This window comes from Molothrus ater, chromosome 4 (genome assembly GCF_012460135.2).
Source record: "Molothrus ater isolate BHLD 08-10-18 breed brown headed cowbird chromosome 4, BPBGC_Mater_1.1, whole genome shotgun sequence".
In the NCBI taxonomy this organism is placed as follows: Eukaryota; Metazoa; Chordata; class Aves; order Passeriformes; family Icteridae; genus Molothrus; species Molothrus ater.
Window position 1 is genome coordinate 27,807,701 of NC_050481.2, and position 19,437 is coordinate 27,827,137.

The following is a 19,437-nucleotide window of genomic DNA, read 5'->3' on the forward strand; positions in this document are numbered from 1 at the left end:
TGTCTCAAAGCCATAAATTGTTGACAGCCAAGTTTTTTGAAATGCTTAAGCAAAAACTTGCTAGTTGCCATATAATTTTAATGATTAAAGTGCAAACCAGGGCAATTTATTAATTAATTTTGACCTTTTTCTTCTCCCCCAAGAGAGCTGGAAGACAATCACCAAAGCTTTGCTTTATTAAAAAGTTGTGAAGTAATACAGATGTGTATTATGCTCATAGAAGAAATCCATCTCAGGAGAAAGGCAATGTGAATTTGAGCTTCACATACTTGCAGGTATTTCTTGATTCAGCAAGAAAACAACTATTTATTATAATACTAAGAAGTATTTTAACTTAGTTAAAATGCCCTGCAACTCCAGATCGGAGGAGCACCTTTTTGGTATTTAAATGCAGGGCCTACTTGCTCAGTACACTTTTAAGTCCCCCCTTTCTTTTCTTAAACACAGAAGCTCTACTTTCCATAGCACTTGTAAATGTTGTTGCTAGCTCTCACCTCCTTCATATTCCTGCTTATCTCAAAGCAGACATTAGGTTTCCAGCTGGAAAGCAAAGCTTGTAAAGTAGCTCTCTCTGTGCAGTCTCTCTCTGTAATCTGAGGCCTATTTTCATTGAAAATGGAGTGAAGGTGGTAGCCTTTCTCAGAGTAATTGAACAGTGGGATACAGGTCTCAGTCACTTGAAATTTTCCTTCTAGCTAGACATCTTGAGGCTTATCTGGCTTCTACTGTTCAAAACGCTACAATTTAAGGAAATGTAGGTGATTGCACAGGGCCTGCCAGCTAAAAAGTAACAATGTCATAGTGTCACTTGCTTATGCAAGAGATTATCTTTGTGTTTGTTCAGAGCCCTTTTGCTGAACTTCGTTTTAAATAACTACTGATCATTATTAGTTCCTCACAGTACTTCACTCTGAGTTCCACAGAACCTGCATGGCTGTAAAGTAACAAAGTGGATTTCCACTCCAGCTCACATTATTGAAAGACTGATATGCAAATATTAGCAAGTCTGCACAAGCATCTGTGCAATTCATTGGAAGACAACAGTACAGTACAGACATAAGCAAGAGCAAAATAATGTCCTCTGGAAAGAACTTGATGTCAGTGGGAGAAATGCAGTATGGACCCTCCAGCTATTGTTTCTCCTGGTGCATCTCTTACTTGAAGCATCCTATGAAGACTTAGGGACTTGCATGGAATAAAAAGCAGGGCCCTCTCCTTCAGCACCAAGCTGAGGATCCCCACACACCGTGTATCATGATGCAAGCACAGCAATTCATGCTCCCTCAAGATTTTGAGTAAAAAAGGGCAAAGAAACTCAAACTCACAACATGCTCAGCATACTCTCAATGACCAGATTATTTTCTGACAGGTACTGGATCAATGAAGTTTATGGTGTACGTGACTTCTTTGCGAATGAAACAAAAGTGTCTAAATCACAGCTGTACCTCTCCCAAAGAGCAGAAAGAAGTGGTGCCATCAGTGATTGGCACCCACGAGGGACAGAACAAATTGACTGCACCATTCTGCCCCCAAACCCATTGGTTTCAACCCAGCAAGTGCAGTGAGGTCAACTCACTTGTCCCCATTGTCATCCTGGACAGCGGTGAGATGGCGCTGAGCTGCCAGCAGCATCTTCACGTCTCCAGTTACGGCGTAATCGAAGAGAGCGTTGCAGTGGCGCCTGGCAAGCTGCATGGCCTTCTCCAGGAACAGGGCATCTGCAACACAAAGTTTCCTCTTCATCAGCTCACTTGTTTTCCTTGGAACACCACCTACTTTTGACAGGCACTTGTGCTGTCACAGAAATACAGCACCAAGCATTATTCACTGCTTCACTGAGATGGTTGCTAATTACTTCTGAGAGGTGAGGACAGAGGGAATGAATGCCTGGGAAGGAAAACTAGGTGCATGCTGAGCATTCAGGCAGCAGGAACCCTGAGAACAGTCAAATCTGGAAGCTCCCTCTGGTTTGACTGGCACTGAATTAACAGCACTGATGTGCAGTTGTGTGAAATGATACAAAAGGAGCAGAAATTGGATCTGGAACTTGCAGGTCTGAGTAGTTTTTCCTTGAGGAAGCTGAGGCATGGGAAGCCTAAGTGACCCGTCAAATAATGCAGAGAAGCTCAGAGAAAAGCTGTGGAATAAATGCAGGGCTTTGCACTCCTTCTCCAACTCAAATCATGCAGTCTAGCCTGCACAGCAGCAACACAGAGAGTCTGTTCTTCTGTTTAAAACATTTCACTTTTTGCAATGGTTAGTACTTGTTTCCTGATTTTAGAATTATAAAATGGACAGCCACTGAGATTTCAAAAAGCAGAAGTTGTCATGGTGGGCAGGCAAAAGGGAGAAATGGGAGAAAAGAAACTCATTTGCAGATATAAGTAACTCTAGCTGCTCTGTCAATAGTTCTGTGATTCTGTATCAGCAAGAAACTAGTGAAAATGAAACAGATGAGCTCTGAAACTACAGCGTCATTCTGTGAAGCGGTATCATCTGAAACCAGCCTGTATTTTAAACAGTTTCATATTTCTATAAAACCTTGTAAGTTTGGGAATTATAAAGTGCAAACAAGTACCTCAGACTATGTCATTTAAAGCACACATGGGGAGACAATAGCCAGGATTTCCAGCTACACAAAACCAGGCATTTAACCAGGTCAGAAGTGTGTCCCTGATGAACAGGAACACATCACTGCTGTAAGGCAAAGACTTACTCAGCTATCCATGGAGCTTATTGTTCTGGCCAGTACATCCCTGTGGCTGCTGCACTATATGCCTGGCCTGACGGATTTATATTTGCTATTTACCTCTTAACACTAAATGTGTTATATTCAGGATACATATTCAGGTTAAAGGGTGTTAAGCAGTTCAGTCTTTTCTCATTATACATCTTTCCAAAGATCAAAGAACTGGGTGTTGAAATTCCCTGGTTTTCCATATGATGAAACACACAAGAAAGATATCCTTCAAAATATGACATGTATCTTTTAGTATAATAACCAAATGATCTAGCCTGCAGTAGCTATTTTATGGAGCCTGTTCTTCTGCATCAATTCTTTGTATAATCTGGAGCTAGAAATTGCCTCCTTTCATGCCATTACAATAGATTAAAAAAGTCAGCTTCCTGCCTACAATATTAATTGCTTGGAAAACAAGTAAACAATTCAGACCCCTCCTTCATGACAGCTAAATGGACATTGTTATTTCTTCATATCAGCACAAGATTTTGTTCTCTGAACCAGTCACAGGATTTGTCACAACCAAAACTACAAACAGCAGGTTGCTTCAGCGTCATCCGTTCTCAGATCACAAGAGGCTCCACCTTGGAGGTGTTTACAACTACAGCCCATCTCCTGTGCCACTTTGGATTCTCAAGGCACAAGTTTCTAGTGCTGTTAATAGCAAGTGTCAGACAGGGCTGACACACACAAGGTAATGTGCTCTCTCCCTGATCCAGGGAATAACAAAAGTGGTCTAGATCATGTTGCACTTGGTAAAAACCAGAACCAAGAAATTCCTTTGTGCTCAATTCCTACCAATACCATGTCTCTCTAGTCCAACTACTATTTTTTTTATTTTACGCTAAGCATGATTACTCAAATCCTTTAAAAAAGTGTCCATCAACTGTTAAAAAAAAAAAACAATCCAGGAAATGCACGTCTTGGTGTCTGGGAAAGGGTGATTTGCAGTCTTTATATATTTTAGAACTCTGCTGCTAAACCAGTTCTGTTGACTACCCTTGCCTTCCCCCTCCTTTCGTTTTGTTGCCTGAAATAAAAAGACAAAACCATTTACAACAGTGTTAAAATGGTAAGATAAAAAAAGCAGTTCTTTATTAGAAACTTCCAGGTGTGTCCACAGTTATGGGCTATGGGCACACCCAGGAACAGATTTCTACAGTTTTTGTAAGTTTAACAAATTATCCTATATAAAAAACATTGTCCAGTTAGGAGAGAAGTTGGTTAGGTATTTTTTCCCCCAGGTACTGCATCAGTGGAGTTGGTCCAGGGCTTCTTTGCCCCACTTCTTTTATGTCTTCTAAGATTCTGATTGGAAAATAAAATGTTCTTTCTGTAGGCCCTCTACTTGAAAATAAGACTAAACAGTATTTCAGGAGTGTGTTAGAAGGTTAGCTTATTATTCTAAAATCAAAGAGAAAGGGTAGGAAAAATACCAGGAACTGGATAACCACATATTAATGGTCTACAAAGCTACAAATATATGAAAAACACATAAAAAGCAAAAATTTTTAGGCATTAGTTTGACGTGTAACACATTGCTACTGCAGTTACTTTACAGTGTACTTGCCAAATGTAAACAGGTACCTTGACATTTGAAATTCAAACCAATAATGCTACTTTGCACACAGTTCAACAGTGATGCAGGGAAGAGCTACTGCAAGTCATACTAACATCCATTAACTCATCCACTAAAGTCTCTCAAATATCAAAAGCCAAGTTAACAGCTGAGTTACATTCCCTGTGCCTTCACTGCTTGTAGCTTCCTTCCTCACACTGCCTTATTCAAAGGCAGTGTTAACATGCCCAGCAGGCAAAGCTGTCTCATCTCCTTGCATGACCAGCAGAAGCTCAAGTGTCCAGTGGTAGTAGAAACGTGGAAGGTTATCTACAGAACTCGGTATAGGGATGGACCTTAGATCTTGGGGAATTTTCATGTTCTGAGAACCACAAGCAGACATTTTTGGAGTTTCCAAACCTTTAATGCTTGCTTTGCAGTACTGCAGTTTGATTTACCCTAAATAGATTTACTTGCTCACTTACCCTGCCACCTGCAATCTGCTTCGCTCACTTCAGTCTTACAGGAAAAACCAGAATCCTCCTTTTTCTCATGGACAGCAGATGTTCTGCACTCAGTGCTCTCCATGGCTTCCATCTTCACATCACATTTCATGTCCCATTGTTCATTTTGTTTATCACAGCTCTTTCTGTCTTGTTCAGCTGTGCAATTTGATAGGCCTTCTAATAAAAAGTAGAATAATTAATGTTCAGTACCATTGCTTTTTTTAATACAAATGATAAAACTCAACTAGACAAAACCAAACCCTGAAAAATGAATACAAAAATTTACTTCAATGTAAAACTTATCACTAAACTCATGAATCATGATACTCCACATGCCAACACACATGGACAGGCACAGTGATGTGACTGCTCTAAAGTGATGTTAATTCTTTGACAGCCTCTACTTTAGAAATACACTTTTATATATTACAACAGATTTACCTCTCTTTTCATGGTACAAGAATGTAAGTCTGAAGTACTCTCACAAAATCTAGCAGAATTACTCAGACACATTTTTTTTCCTAACAGCAAGTTTATCCCCAAGACTCTGGAAGTATCTATGGAGTAATCAACATGTACATCTGAAATTACCTTCCTATTTTAGGAAGCCAAGAGGATCCTTATTATTAACTTAATCTTTTCCATTGGTTTCTCTGGGCTACAGGGTAGTACCAGACTTTGGCAACAAAGGAAGATACATTTTCTGTGGTCTCATCCTTGGGTCATCTGTAATCAGCACATTCAAGCAAGCAAGAGGGCTGTTGCTTGAAACAATACACTGAATACAGAAGCACGTAGAGGGGTTTTGGTCACTGCTTCTCAGGACTGCACAGTAAAAAGAAACTACACTTGGAGAGGAAAAAAGAGAAGCAGGGCAGTGTAAGCTACACAAACCCCTCTGCTGTCAGTGGTTTGAGAAGAGGCCCTCTCCAGCACGCTTAGCTAGACCTGCCTGACACTCCGGCTCATAGTGTAGACAAAAATACAAGTCAAGCTCAATTCAACTGTTGGAAAAAAGATATTTATGCTGTTACCATGTTTCATGCCAGCATTGGATTTTGTTGTGCCAGGGAAATGCATCCGTCCAAAAGCAGAGTATCCATATGAAGGAAAACTGAACCCTAAAGAATGGAGAAAGATTAAGAATCAATAGAATTACATCCTAAAAATGATTACATCCATCAAAAAGAACAATGAACCTAAAGAACTGAATTTTTGTTTTCTGCATACCTTCTGCTTTATTCCATCCAACTAATTTCCAGGCTAAAGATGAGCTCTCCCCTACCCCTTCAAAAATCCAAAGAAATTCTAGGTGGTTGGCTAGTGACACTCTCTACCCCAACATCCACAACACCACCAAATGTAGTATTGTTATGTCTTTCCTCTGAAACTCAGCTGAGACATCACAAGCTGCCCTCTGTGCTTTTGAATCTTTGTGATTACAACACATTTGTATTCTGGTGTTATGCTATACATGTGCTGCCAGCAACATATGTAGCAATTTGAAAAACTGCTGCTCTATTCCCTGCTCTAAAAAAAGGGTTGTGGTTCAGGTGACATTTGCTGACCTAGAGGTTTTTAATGCTCTGCTGCAAGAACTAAAGCAATGCTCTCACGATCCTGCATATCAGATATACTCTGACCTCAACAGATAGAGCACAGTAGAAAATTCACTAAAGAGCATCTCCAATTTTTTAACAGTTCTTTGCACTAACACAGTTAATTTGCAGAATTCCAATTGTGGTCCAAGAAACAGTTCAAAACCTGTTTAATTTTAGACACCCACGATGATAGCAAACTGAGCTGTCTCATGAATTTCAGCACCTCCCAGGCCCTAGGACGCAACAGAGCTCCCAAAGTGGGAAGGCAAGCAGGATGATGAAGTGTTTAGAATAAGGAGATGCTTGACTGAATTGAGTAACAGTAAAGACAATAAAGGCAACAGAGTCAGGTCTAGTATGCCTAGGAGACAAAATCCTCTTTACATCTTAAAAATCAGCATAAACATCTGTCCTGCTCTCAAAGTAGAGCCCTTTTCCCTCTTTGCCCAAAACTGCTGCCTTACCAGAGCCAGCACCACCACCTGCCCCTCCATACATGCCACCACCTCCAGTGCCACTGCCCCCACCATAGCCATCGGAGAAGTTGGGCATGAGCTTCTGCCGTTTCCTTTGCACTTCTTCTTTATCTGGGATGGAAGGAACAGAGAGAACAGGGAGTCAGTCCTGCTGGTGACAGGCACAGCACACACAGGGTGTGCATACAGAAAGCATCACTACAGTTACTAGGACTAAGGACAATGCAGACTGTGGTAGAAGAGTCAACTTTCCTCAAGCTCCAAATAGAAGAAAATCTTTGTACATACTGGAGCAGAGAGAATTCCTCTGAGAACAAGCCAGTGCCAAGCCCACAGTCAGACCAGCAGCACAGCTTGGGCCTGGCTTGGTCTCTTCAGCCATGTCACTGCCTTGTGCTCAGACTCAGGGGACACATATGGAGATGTCTTGGGGGGCTCAGCGCTTCCTTCAAAAGTGTCTCATGTACTGAGAGCCCTGGAGATCAGTGGCCCCAACATTCTTCAGTGTCTAAGCCAAGTCATGAATCAGCAAGTGCTCCAAACACCAAATTTGTTGCCTTTGGGGAATATAAGCACAGGCTCTTCTTCCAAGCAGATCTTCAGAAATGGAGCCTTATCAGAGGATCACAAGGCACTTTTGAGTTTAAACAGTGCAGAGTACCTGCAGTGCCTTTTCAACTTTTGTTTAAGGGATGGCAAGAAATGGTGAAAACTGTGCTTGCTTGAAATGATTTACTTAAAATACCGTAACAGCCACTAGAACAAAGACAACTTATTTTCAGGCAGGGACATATTACTGTCAAACCATGCTGAGTAGCAGGAGAAAAAAAAAGCCTGAACTTATTTTATAGTATAAGTACAAAATAAGACTTAGTATCCCTGGAAAACAAAACACAAAGATATAAAAGGACTATCCCAGTGACTGGGGAAAGTGAAAATGTCATGACAAGAGCTACAAAAACAGGGATACAAACATTACATGTGTTAAAATCCAGTAGAAATGTTGAGAAAGAACAAAATACCATTTGCTCATTAAACCATCTAGTAGTTTTCAACAGCCATATGAGAAAAAGAAATTTCATGCACAGGCACATCAGTCAGTGCATCAGATGAGACAGCTGAATACATGAGCCAGTACACTGACAAAGCCACGTGCATTGTTTCCAGGTACACATGATGTGTAAGTATGCATGCATGCACACATCAGGCATACTCACACTGACGAGGAGAGAAAACCCTAGAGAGCAATCTAGTCAGAGAAACACAAAAAAATCCACATATATGGGTCTAAGTTTGTGGGAATATTTGCAATAAGGGTTATATAAATGGATCCTAAATGGTAATTTCTTGATGAGGTTGTATAGGGGACCTGAAAATGCACATAATGTTGAACTAATTTTAATTGATTAAGAGGCACATAAAAGAGATTTGCTTCAAAGATTTGAAGCAACTTTGCTCTGCAGCTGAACACTTCCCTTAACACTTGTGCAAGAGGCTCCTGAAATCATTACCAAGAAGAAATTCTCTGGCAACTCTGGAAGCTTTTGTGAATTCATACTTTTTGCTGTTGTATTCTAAGAGTTGCAAAGTAGACTTAATTGGATCACCACCACTCCCTCCTCAGCTGTCCTGAGTCTCTCACTACTAATGCACATTTATTTTAGAGACTCTGACAGGGAATTGATTTCAACACAGCTCTACCTTAGCCACAGAAAACATTCAGGGTCAGAATTCAGTAGTGTAACCTGCAGGCAGGTAAACTCCTAAGCCGAAAGATAATACAATGAAACACCAATTATGACTTGGGCCCTCAAGGCATTTCCATATCATGAACATTATTGGTATTTAAAAGCTTGACTCCTGATGTCATTCCCGTCAAACATTTGAAATGCAGACTTCAAAGGGCACAGATCTGCTGATTAAACTTATTTTCACTACTAATTTAGGAAGCAGATCCAATACCAATTCTTTTACTTCTTTATAGCAACTAAAATTTTAAACAAGAGATTGAAACAGCATTTTCCCTGCTCGCACAAGAAATGTCTTGGGCTTACTAAACTAGTACAGGCAATTGGAAAATACAGAAACATCAGTGGTATTGGCATGATGGTAAAAGATGAGAACTGCAAAATATGTGCCTTTTCCACCAGCACCAACAGGTTGTGGTTTAGGGTTTCATCTGAGAGTACTGACAGTAAAATCTCTTCAGGTATTATTTGGCAGAAACTCAGAGGAAGAGTGCCATCTACTGTATGGACAGGCATGAGTGCATATAGGGAATCTGCGAGGAACAAGCCTCACTCGGAAAATATGCACGGATTTACTGCCCACCAGTCCTACAACACCACCTACAAAACCCATTATAAACCTACCACACTGCATATTGACTCTGTCCAAAACAAGGAGGCAAATATATTTTCTAAAAATAACAGCTAAAACCAAAAATTCCTCACCCAACCAGTTCTATCTTATTAAAAACATTCCTAGGGACCCTACAGTTTCCATTCCAATCTGTAGAACGGGTTTAATGAGTTACCTTTGATTTCTGGATAGTAGAGAAAAGGCTTGGGTTCGCTTGTTTCTAGATCAGATTTCCTACGCAGTTGTACAAATACAGATGCTGGCTTTGTGATATTGACATCTCGGTATTTGGGTGTTTTGAACACAATAGCAAACTGTGAAGGAAACAAAGACAAGCATATCTGTCACAGAGCATGGCTTTTGACAACTTGGCTTTTGCATTTGCATTATTTTGAAGGTGTTGGTTTAGGGCTCAGGAGGCAAAAGTTCAGAGCAAAGGGCTGTTACAACAATAAACTTCCATTTTAGCTTTCAGTTTCACTTCTGAGATTGACTCCTAAAGCCTTTTGGGAAAGACAGAACTGCCATGCCAAGTGCCACCACATCCCATATGTCAGTACTACACTGTTTGTCCCCTGATCCTTTAGCATGTCTTCTGTGGCTTTCTCAGTGCGTTCCCAGGAGCTCTCAGAGCTGTTTATATGTCCTATCCCATTTTACAGGAGGTGCATGTTAAAGCAATGGGACTTTCTCCTAATATCCTTGCACTGTATTCTTAGTAACCTAACAGATGTCTTTAAAGAACTGTTCAGTTTTTTGTTAGGAAGCAATGACTCAAAGAGGAGGTCAGTATGGGATACAGATGCTTTTACAGAATTTACAAACTATAATGTAATCCTAGCTTACAAAGGTGGGAGAATCATTAACAAAGGACAAATGCTCTGTTACTTACCTGTCTATGTACATCTGTAGGAGAGAAATCTCCAAAGCCTTCCCACATACCACCATTCTCATCCTCTTCATAGAAACGTATCTGAATATCATCTGCAAAGAATGAAAGTAACACTCTGGGATGTTTGTGCATTTGTTGAACCTTTGGCTGTGGTTATTCCAGATAAGTATCAACGTGGTTAATTCTTGGATGAAAATACTACACAATACATCAATTATCTTTATCTGTTTTATGAAAACAGCAGAAATAACACATTTTTTACATCAAATTTACATCAGCCTAATCCTAATGACTTCACTCTAGTTGCTATTTACTGAGCTGTAAAAAGAGAACTAGGTTCACATCATCTTCCTATTCTAGGGTTATAAAACATTCCAAAGGAGCCTTATTTGGAACAAACATGTAAGGAGGGGAGAACTTGAAGCATGAAATGTAGAAACCACCCTCTCTCCTCCAACAGTTTCAGTTCAAAAAACTGTAGCAAAACCTGAAGTGCCACAGTTCAAGTTCCGCTTGCTGCTGGCAGAGTGCCACGGTGGAACTGCAGCTCAGAGACTGGGGAGGTGTGAGCCAGCAACATGGCAGCAGGGATCCTTCACCCTCCAAACAGCACAGGCCAGAAACATGGCATTTGGCTTCTGCTCCTCTGAAAAACTCTTCTTTCATTCTCTTTCTATTTATTTATTTATGATTTTAGGAAAAGCATCTCACCAGGAAATTCCTTCCACAGCACTCCCATGAGAAAAAGCTAGAAAAAGCCTATTGTCTCTTAGGGTGACTGATGCAGGACAGGCCTCTGCAGCAGACAGACTGCTTCCCCTGCAGGTGCCCCACCTGCTAGTCTCAAGACTGTGAACCACCACTTCCAGTCCTGCTGTCCTGCATGCTCAAGTTCCTTCAGGCAGGAGGTTTCTGAAGGCAGTGAGGTCAGGGGAAACCCCAGTCTGGCTGAGGGGAAACCCCATCTCAGGGCTTCCACTGAGTCAGACATTTATTTATTTATTTTGTACGTAAGAGTTGCGTTTTATCTCAGCCCTCCTGATGGCAGAGGGTAGATGCACTATTAAAGGAAAATAGTTCTTTCAAAGTCCCTAAAAGCCCCCAAAGCTTTCCCTCTTCCCTAAATGGTAGAAGGGCACTTAGAAGAAAGCGAGATGGAAAAGGACAGCCTGCACCAATACAAAATGTCACAGTGGTTTTAACAACATGAGCGGGGACTGTTTCCAAGTAGATGAGAACAGGGCACCCACTCCACCACGTAATCTACACCAGGGTGTCCCAAGTACTACCTGTAGCTGAAAAATACAAAGAATCTCCCTCACTCCCATCTTTTTTCTTTTTTACTTAGTCCAAATATAACAAACCACATTTAACCATTATCTTCCAATAAAAAAACAAAGTGTCCTAATCCACACTGCTGAAGTCTCACACATTCAAAGCCATGAGCAGAGACTGAAAATGAACCTGTCATAAGTGTCTGTTTACACTGAGTAACCTCTACCATAAGTGTATACATAAAAATGAAGTTATTAGCAGCAGTGCTGAACACATTCAGCTCGCATCCATGAGAATAGTCATACTTACTCTTCACAATCAGGAACTTAATAATAAATCAGAAACTTTAGAATAATTCAGAGCAGGTGTTAATTAATGGAGTCAAACATCACCCACCACCCCCCCCAAAATTCCAGAACACACACAAGGGCAGAAACTTGAGAAGAACAAAGACGATCACATGGTCTCTGTGGAGGCAAGAGAAGCTGAATTTGCTTTGCAGTAGACTTTTTTGATTTATTAAATCTGCTGCCTTGACTTCCAGAAAGGCTGAGTACTTACAAATCCTGCTGCACTATCAGAGTGACAACACTAAAGAGAGCACAGGAGGCTTTAGTGTACTCCAGATGAACACCCTGGTGTGCCTCACAATACTCATGACTCTTACCTTTCTGAACCTTGTCACAGAGCAGGTAAATCTCTTCCCCTCCTGTCACACACCCCGCTGTTCTGTCCATTCTTACAATTTTTAGGTTGGAGGCATTGGGAGCTTCTATTGAAAGGGAAGATGAAAAAAACCTGCTTACTTTTGTAACAGATTTAGACTTCAAAAAAACACAGCCAAGCACAACACACAGAAATGCAATAGAAAGACAAGCTTCCAATACAACCTACTCGAATTTGTCTGTGTTTTATTAAACATGAATAAATGAAGGGCTTTTCATATGAAAGACAAATCTCATATCTTCTATGCTTTGACTGAACTGTGAACTACAAAATAAGGTCCCTGCCACTGCAGCACAATTACTGCACTAGCAAGGTAACCCAGCAGTGACCTGCATCCAGCACCCTGCACTAGTACTCATTTTCTGACAAGCAGGGCCATACAAGAGAATGCAACTTTTTCCTCCCTGCTTTCTGACAGAGTGACACTCTTGAGAGCTGCTTCCTGTTTCTTGCTATCTACAGTGCTCTGCTTGACACTGTGGCTTACTCGAAAGCATGCCAGTTTTTGGCCAATGTACTGGACAGTGATAAAAAAGCCCCCCTCCACAGATCCTAGTAGAGGCATCTACAGACAACTATTGGTCCTCAAGACAGAACTATCATCTGATAAGGGAAAGCAGCTGTGACAGGCAAGTTATGCTACCACAGGTTATGTCTGTTCTGTAAAGACTTGAATGGTGCCAATGAAGTATCCAAAAAACCCCCAAACAAAACCCAAGAAAGATCTTCTGAAATTAGCAATCAAGAATTCACCTTGGGAGATCAGAAGCTAGTAACTGACATCTGTGTGGCAACGTACAACAGCAGAAACATGCATACAAAATGTCACCTTTGTTTGTCTCCTTAGTTTAGGACAAGATTTTTGACCTACATTGCCCAATTAACAGCAAGGCACAGACTATAGCAGAACAGTTGCATTATTACCCTTTGATCTAGACCTTGTTTAAAAAGCAATAATATAGACATGACTGATGCACAAAGGAAAAAAAAGGTACTTTTCCTGAGTCATTACAGAATGACTATCAAGAACATGGGATGCCACAGCCTCAGGAAGGAAAATTCAGGCAGCAGAAAGGGTTCAAGTAAAATGAGTCACTATAATTTAACAGCATAGGGGAAAACATGAAGTGAAAAAATTCTCTTAGAAAAAAGACAAATAGAGGAATGCTCTAAAAAATACTGACAGATCTAAAGGAAATGGTTGTGTCATGGTTTGACACTGGCACAATGCCAGTGCCCCCATGAAGATACCCTCTCCCTGGTAGCTGCTGTGAGATGTGACCAGGAATAAGCAAAGCAGGCTCCTACTTAGGAAAGAAAAGAAAACAGAACTTTATTAACTACTCTACAACTACAAATAAAAAGGAACACACACACAAGGAAAATGAAAACCTTACAAATACATTTCCTCCTCCCCCCACCAAATTTCCAACACAATACATTTATTCCTCAAATCACCAACTCTCGGTCCAGCACCACCTTTTAGACAATCAATCCTCAGTTCATCAAGAGGAGAGGAGTCCTTCTTGTACCATGGGCTTCCCCTGGAAACACAGCTGAAGCCTCGTGTGTTTCTGTGTCACTCGTGGCACTGCCCGGAGTACATCTGCCGTCGTGACCTCTTCCTTTTCATGTCCAGTGCTCCCACCACTGAACACGGACCAGAGCTGCTTCTAGGGTTGTCTTTTAAGGATGCTCTGTCCCGAACCAAAAAAGGCCCAATCTCTCCTTTGGGACACCGGTCCCCCCCATATTTTTCACTTCCTGGGGCCGAGGGGCACCAACACTGAACCCTCTTGGTTCTGAGGCCATTGCCTCCCCCTAGAATGCAGTCTCTGTGTCACAAGGAACATGGTTCTGTCCATGGCTGTACAAAAAGAGTCCAGCAAAAGCCACTCCATCATCTCTTCCCACTAGGATTCTTCTCTACTCTTCCACTATCTCTCACTCGCCCAGACCTCTCTCACACTTGCACATTCCTTCCTCATCTTCCACTCTATCTTCCAGGAGAGGTCAATGATCTGTAAAGTTCTCATTCTCTGAAAAGGGGTTAAAAGCTCCTACAAGCGGCCGGCTGAACCCCCCCCTCTTCTCCGTCCCAGCCGTGCTGCCGGCGCAGGCCCATGTTTATCAAGCTTCAAGGTTACAGTCCCAGGCAGCGGCTCTCTCTCTCTCTCTCTCTCTCTCTCTTTCTCTCTCTCTCTCTGTGTCTCTCAGGGGGGGCTGCCCGATGGCTCCCGGTGTCTCTCTCTCTCTCTCTCTCTTCCACCCTTCCACCCCGGGGCTCAGGCCTACCTCTCTCGGCCACATGGCTTTCCCCTCCCCCTGCCCAGCCAGCAGCTGGGCCGGGGGAGAGACCCGAACTCTTTCCCGCCGGAAACCCAAAAGGGCCCTCCCAGGGGAGAGCTCTGCTTTTAACCCCGTGTTCTCAGAGGCGTGTCTATGTCCCAATGGCCAGGTTAAATGCCAATATTAAAGTCTGAATATCCATTGGCCAAAAACACAGCATCCCAAAAAACACATTTCCTGTCAAACCACCACAGGTTGCATTATCTTTTAAAATATGGACAAGCAGATGGTCTGCAAAACTGAAAGGTGTCAAATTCTCAACAAAGATAGAAGCAAAGTAATTTTTTTCCTCACATCTCTTGTAATAACGCTTTGTCACAGAAAGCAACTGAAAACTCTGCAAAATTCAAGCCCTTCTTATGGATATAACAAGAACTTACAAAATCCTCATAATAAAAGCGGCAGGATTAAACATGCTAACAGCAAAATAAAATCTTCCTCTATGGCTTACATCACCATCTATTAAAATCAGCATGACACTGTATGTACGTCGACAGACATGGGGCTAATTATCCATGGGCTACTTACTTGTTTTTCATCAAATACCAGGCAGGCAGGGCTAGATGAGTCTATGTACAGCAATATCTACCTGTCATTTCTGTGTGTACAAGAGCCTGCCCCTAATTAAAGAAGTGATTAAAGCCAAATATACTTACTGCTGTCATATATTGCATCTGATATGACGGGATCCAGTTTGCGCGTGAAGCTGCCGTTGCTGTCGGGAAGGAAGGCCGTGAACATGAGCCGCACCACGCTGAGATCCATCTCCTTGGTCTGCTGGATGGCTGCCTGGCGGATGATTTCCCTCTCCCGTTCTGGAATTGACAGAGGAATTAACACAAAGGGTAGGGCATCCTTAACAAAACAGAGAGAACAAACAAACATCCAAAGGCATGGATAGGGAAGAAATGTCTTCCTTTACGTTTAGCATCCATTGGGTTTTCCCTTTCTAAGCAGAGTGGAGCAGCTATTCAAATTGTACTGTGTTCAGCTGGCAGTTTGTGCTTCAGATCTTACTTAAGTTATATAATTAAAAGACAGAAAATTACTACTTTCTGCTCTCAGTTTATAAAGGTTGCGAAAAGGAAGGATGCAACCCCTAAGGACACCTGGACTCCTGGTGTTAAAAGTGATGAAAAGACAGCTGGCCCCTCTATGCAGTGCCTGAAAGCAATGAAGACCACAGGTTTTACAGCAATATGGGTGAAATGCAGCTGAATGAAACAGTGCTCTCAAAAGGAGGTCCCTAAGTTAATTAAGGATATCATGTCTTGCTACAATAATGCAAAATTACTCTTAAATAGAGCTTATTCAACAGCAGAAGAGCAATGGAATACAGGTGCAGAGGTTGGTACAGGCAGCTGTGGAAGTTTCTCCATTCTCATGCATGCATTGAAAGCAGACTCCTTTCAGATTCCCTAAAACACAGCAACAATGCACCACCTCTTAAAAGCACATAGACATTGGCTGTTGTCCTACACAAGGTCTTTTTCCAGCTAGGAATCTGTGTTTTCAGAAGCTCAGTCTGTTTGTAATAAAACACCAATTAAAACCAGGCCATCATTGTCACATACCAGTTAGCTGCCTGTCTTCACAGCCTTCTGCCTGAAGATAGCTGAGTTCTGGATGCACCAGGAGTCCTGGGTTGTATCCCTTCTTGCAAGCATCTATCATGCGTGTTTCCAGAGTTTCAAACACTTTCTTCTTCGTGACATGAAGTATTCCAAGATTTGCAAACCTGCCAAATTTTGATTGGGGAATGCTTTAGGCCAGACTTACAGGCAGCCTTTCTCTTACCAGAGACATCTACACAACCCAAGTCTACAGAAGGACTCTACAGGTTTACTTAGACCCTATTAGTGTTTGAGGGAGAATTTTCCATCCAGAAAAATTCAGTCAAGATGACAAAACATGTAAAATGTGCACCATTCTATGACAGCGATCATGTGGGTGCACTTTCCTATGGCATAAGTAGTAATCTGTCAGGTTTCAGACTTCCACTGGGAAAGCAACTTACAAAATGTTGGAAAATCTGGTAGTCACACTTTGTTTGCTGTGTCTTGGCAATGACATTAATATGTCATTCTGTGTGTCTGTTAAGCAGAGCAACTGCTCAGAGTATGCTCCATCTGTTGAAAATGGTTTGGAGAGCAAGCTAAGAAGCTGAAAACAGTGCAGTATTTTACAAATAAAATGTTTTAAGGAAGGCTCTGGTCATTCTGCAAGATAGGTTGGGTATCTATTTGAATAAAAATTTCCAAAATACAAGGTGTGCTTTTGTAAAAATCTGCTGGCGTATTGAAAAATCAATTAGATTTGGAAATATGAAAACAAGACAATAACTCAATTTTCATGTGGGTCAAGTGAGGACAGGAAAGCTGGTTCTAAACATCTGATGAAAAACAAGACAGGTTAGAATATGAGCCAAACTTTTCAAGATGAAAAGGAGCATTTGAAATAAAGCTATTTAAATTGTTGTGCGCGGTAAAGTCAGTGCACTGGGCTTGGACATCAAAAGTTACAATTTAAAAGAATCTCTCTCTCTCCTAACCTTCTCAGCTTTTTAAACTTCATCATCTTCACCAACAAAGACATTCTTGAGATCACAGAACTAAAACTCACAGCCAGCATGAAACCTGATCTAAGCCTCAAAACACGGTTGGGAGCTTCAGCTCCGTTTACTGATATAAAAAAATTATTCTTTCAAATTAAACAAGAACAGGCCAACTACAATTTCACTACAATCTTTCTGCTTTAAACTTTACAATTTTGACTTATGCAGTATTTTCATGTTTATACCCGTCCTGCATTAATTTCAAATTTAATAATCCTATTTTCTTAATGCTTTCCATTACATTTCTATTGACAGGTTTAAATAGAAGTAAAATATTGATCAAAGAGGTGACAAAATGATAACACTAATTTTAGTCCCTTCTCTGATCAAAATTCCTTTCATTTTAAAGAATGGACTTACAACACAAATTTAGATTGCACACCAAGAGATTAAAACTATACAAATTCTAAATAAAAAATCAGTTACCTAAATAAATTTAGCTTGCTTAGGGAAAATTCTACAAAGGTGAACAAAAACCCCATTAAATTTTCTTCTTAAGATATAAAAAAAACAGAGATCAGAGCATGGAGACGATTGCTCCCCAGAGCTGCCTCTTAGGAGTATTTCTGTATTGCTTTTTACAGTCTTGATGCTGCCCCCAGAGCTCAGGTTTGCAGAGGAGCTCCCAGACTTACCCCACAACCATGTCCTTGGGTCCTGCGAGAACCGTGCACACTCCGTCTTCGCAGAATTTACCCACCAGGCTGTGAGCGTGCAAGTGGACGTATTTCCCATTAGTTACTAACTGGACAATTACTTTTGCAGGTCCAACATAATTGCAAATCTGTAAATAAATATGAAGAAAGTGGGATGGATGCTTACTGTTTTTTTAAAATGAAACAAGTGATGATTCCAGGTGAGCATTTTCTGTCAGTTAAGTACAATCAAGTTTACATAGGAGAAATGTGTATGCATTTCTTCATGAAATACAAATGGCAAGCTAACTGTACCAGATCATCACTTTCTTTTGCAATTGAACTTGATATGCAAATGGCAGAAGTACTGACCAAAAAAGTTAAAGGAAAGCCTCATCTGTTTCTTAAAACATGAATCTCACTTTTACATTCTGGCCATTTAGTCCACATTGCTCTCCTTAAGTTTCAATCAGGACACTGAATTCACAATGAACATTGTTACCCATACAGAAGCATATAGAAAATTAAACTAAAAACCCTGCACTGTTTTGCCCAATTCAAAAAGACTTTAAAAATTACTTTTAAACATTATGATTGTTAGAAAACATTTTGGCTGCATTACAATGACTCCTCAGGTAGAGATTTTACACTGAATAAATTCTATATTAACAGGCATTTTGTTAGCTCATGTACTTCATCAACACATATTACTCATTCCACTAAATATCTCTCTTAAGTGTACACAAGGATTTGTAATGAATTCCCACCTAGGATTTTGCTGGACTAGAACTATGATAAACTGTGTGCTTTCTTTCATATACCCAACTCTGAAAGCCTACAAAGCTTTTTTTTCCCCTTGCCACAGTTTCTAATCACCATACATTTTTAACAGCTTTTAATAAAAAACAATGCCTCAAAAATACATCTAAAATTACTAATAACATACCATACTGGTAAGTTATTTGCTTTACATATATTATTTAGAACTTTATTTTCTTTCCTCACTCCAAGGCAGTAATGCTCCAAGGCTGTTATGGGTTATGCACCACTTTCAAATTATGCTGAACATAAAATTACCCCACTTTTTAAAAAGCAAACATTACTTTCCCTTCCAATTCACTTAATTAACCCTTTTATCAATGTTGGGCTTTTCCCCCTCCTCCTCTAATTTTTCTTCTAATTTGCCTTGGGCCAAGTTCTTTGTATTACAGCAGCATATAGATCTAATCAACCAAGGCATTAAAGGATCACGATAAACATTAAAGTGATGAATCAGTGATGAACTGAATATTTAAGGTTATATTGTTGATAAAATGCTGATAGCGAGGGATTGCCTCGATTTCACCACATTACTGAGTCCTGCTAGCTTCCTTCACTCCAGTTAACCCCTCTCTTGAACCCATTCCATCACAGCTGAAACACTTTGCATATGTACAGTGCGTGCCCCCTCCCTGCCTTCCTATTCACTGCTGAAAGCAAAAAAAAAATCCCAACTATGAAAAAGTTGTTCCAGGAGGAGCAGGTGTGCAAAAGCCCTCTCATTACTCACTCCTGCTAGTTAACTGTATAATGCTGCAGTAATGTGCATTTTACAAGTGGCAGTTTCTAAAATACAAGACAGAGGGCTGATGCTTCCCTTCTGTTTCCACATTGAAATCTGGACTGAAACAGTACAGAGATGCAGGATAATCACTGCTGGACTAT

At 40.8% G+C, this 19,437-nt stretch overlaps 1 protein-coding gene across 1 annotated transcript in view; it reads right to left on the reverse strand.

Annotated features, from left to right (window-relative positions):
• NFKB1 (nuclear factor kappa B subunit 1) overlaps positions 1-19,437 on the reverse strand; it is a 59,055-nt gene that overhangs the window by 11,796 nt on the left and 27,822 nt on the right. The window contains exons 6-15 of the mRNA XM_036381736.2: positions 17,734-17,882; positions 16,059-16,222; positions 15,141-15,299; positions 12,077-12,181; positions 10,135-10,226; positions 9,418-9,556; positions 6,870-6,992; positions 5,839-5,925; positions 4,784-4,981; positions 1,577-1,718 (exon numbers count right to left, since the gene is read on the reverse strand). Of these exons, the coding sequence (XP_036237629.1) occupies positions 1,577-1,718; positions 4,784-4,981; positions 5,839-5,925; positions 6,870-6,992; positions 9,418-9,556; positions 10,135-10,226; positions 12,077-12,181; positions 15,141-15,299; positions 16,059-16,222; positions 17,734-17,882 (1,358 nt within the window). The remainder of the gene's footprint in view (positions 1-1,576; positions 1,719-4,783; positions 4,982-5,838; positions 5,926-6,869; positions 6,993-9,417; positions 9,557-10,134; positions 10,227-12,076; positions 12,182-15,140; positions 15,300-16,058; positions 16,223-17,733; positions 17,883-19,437) is intronic.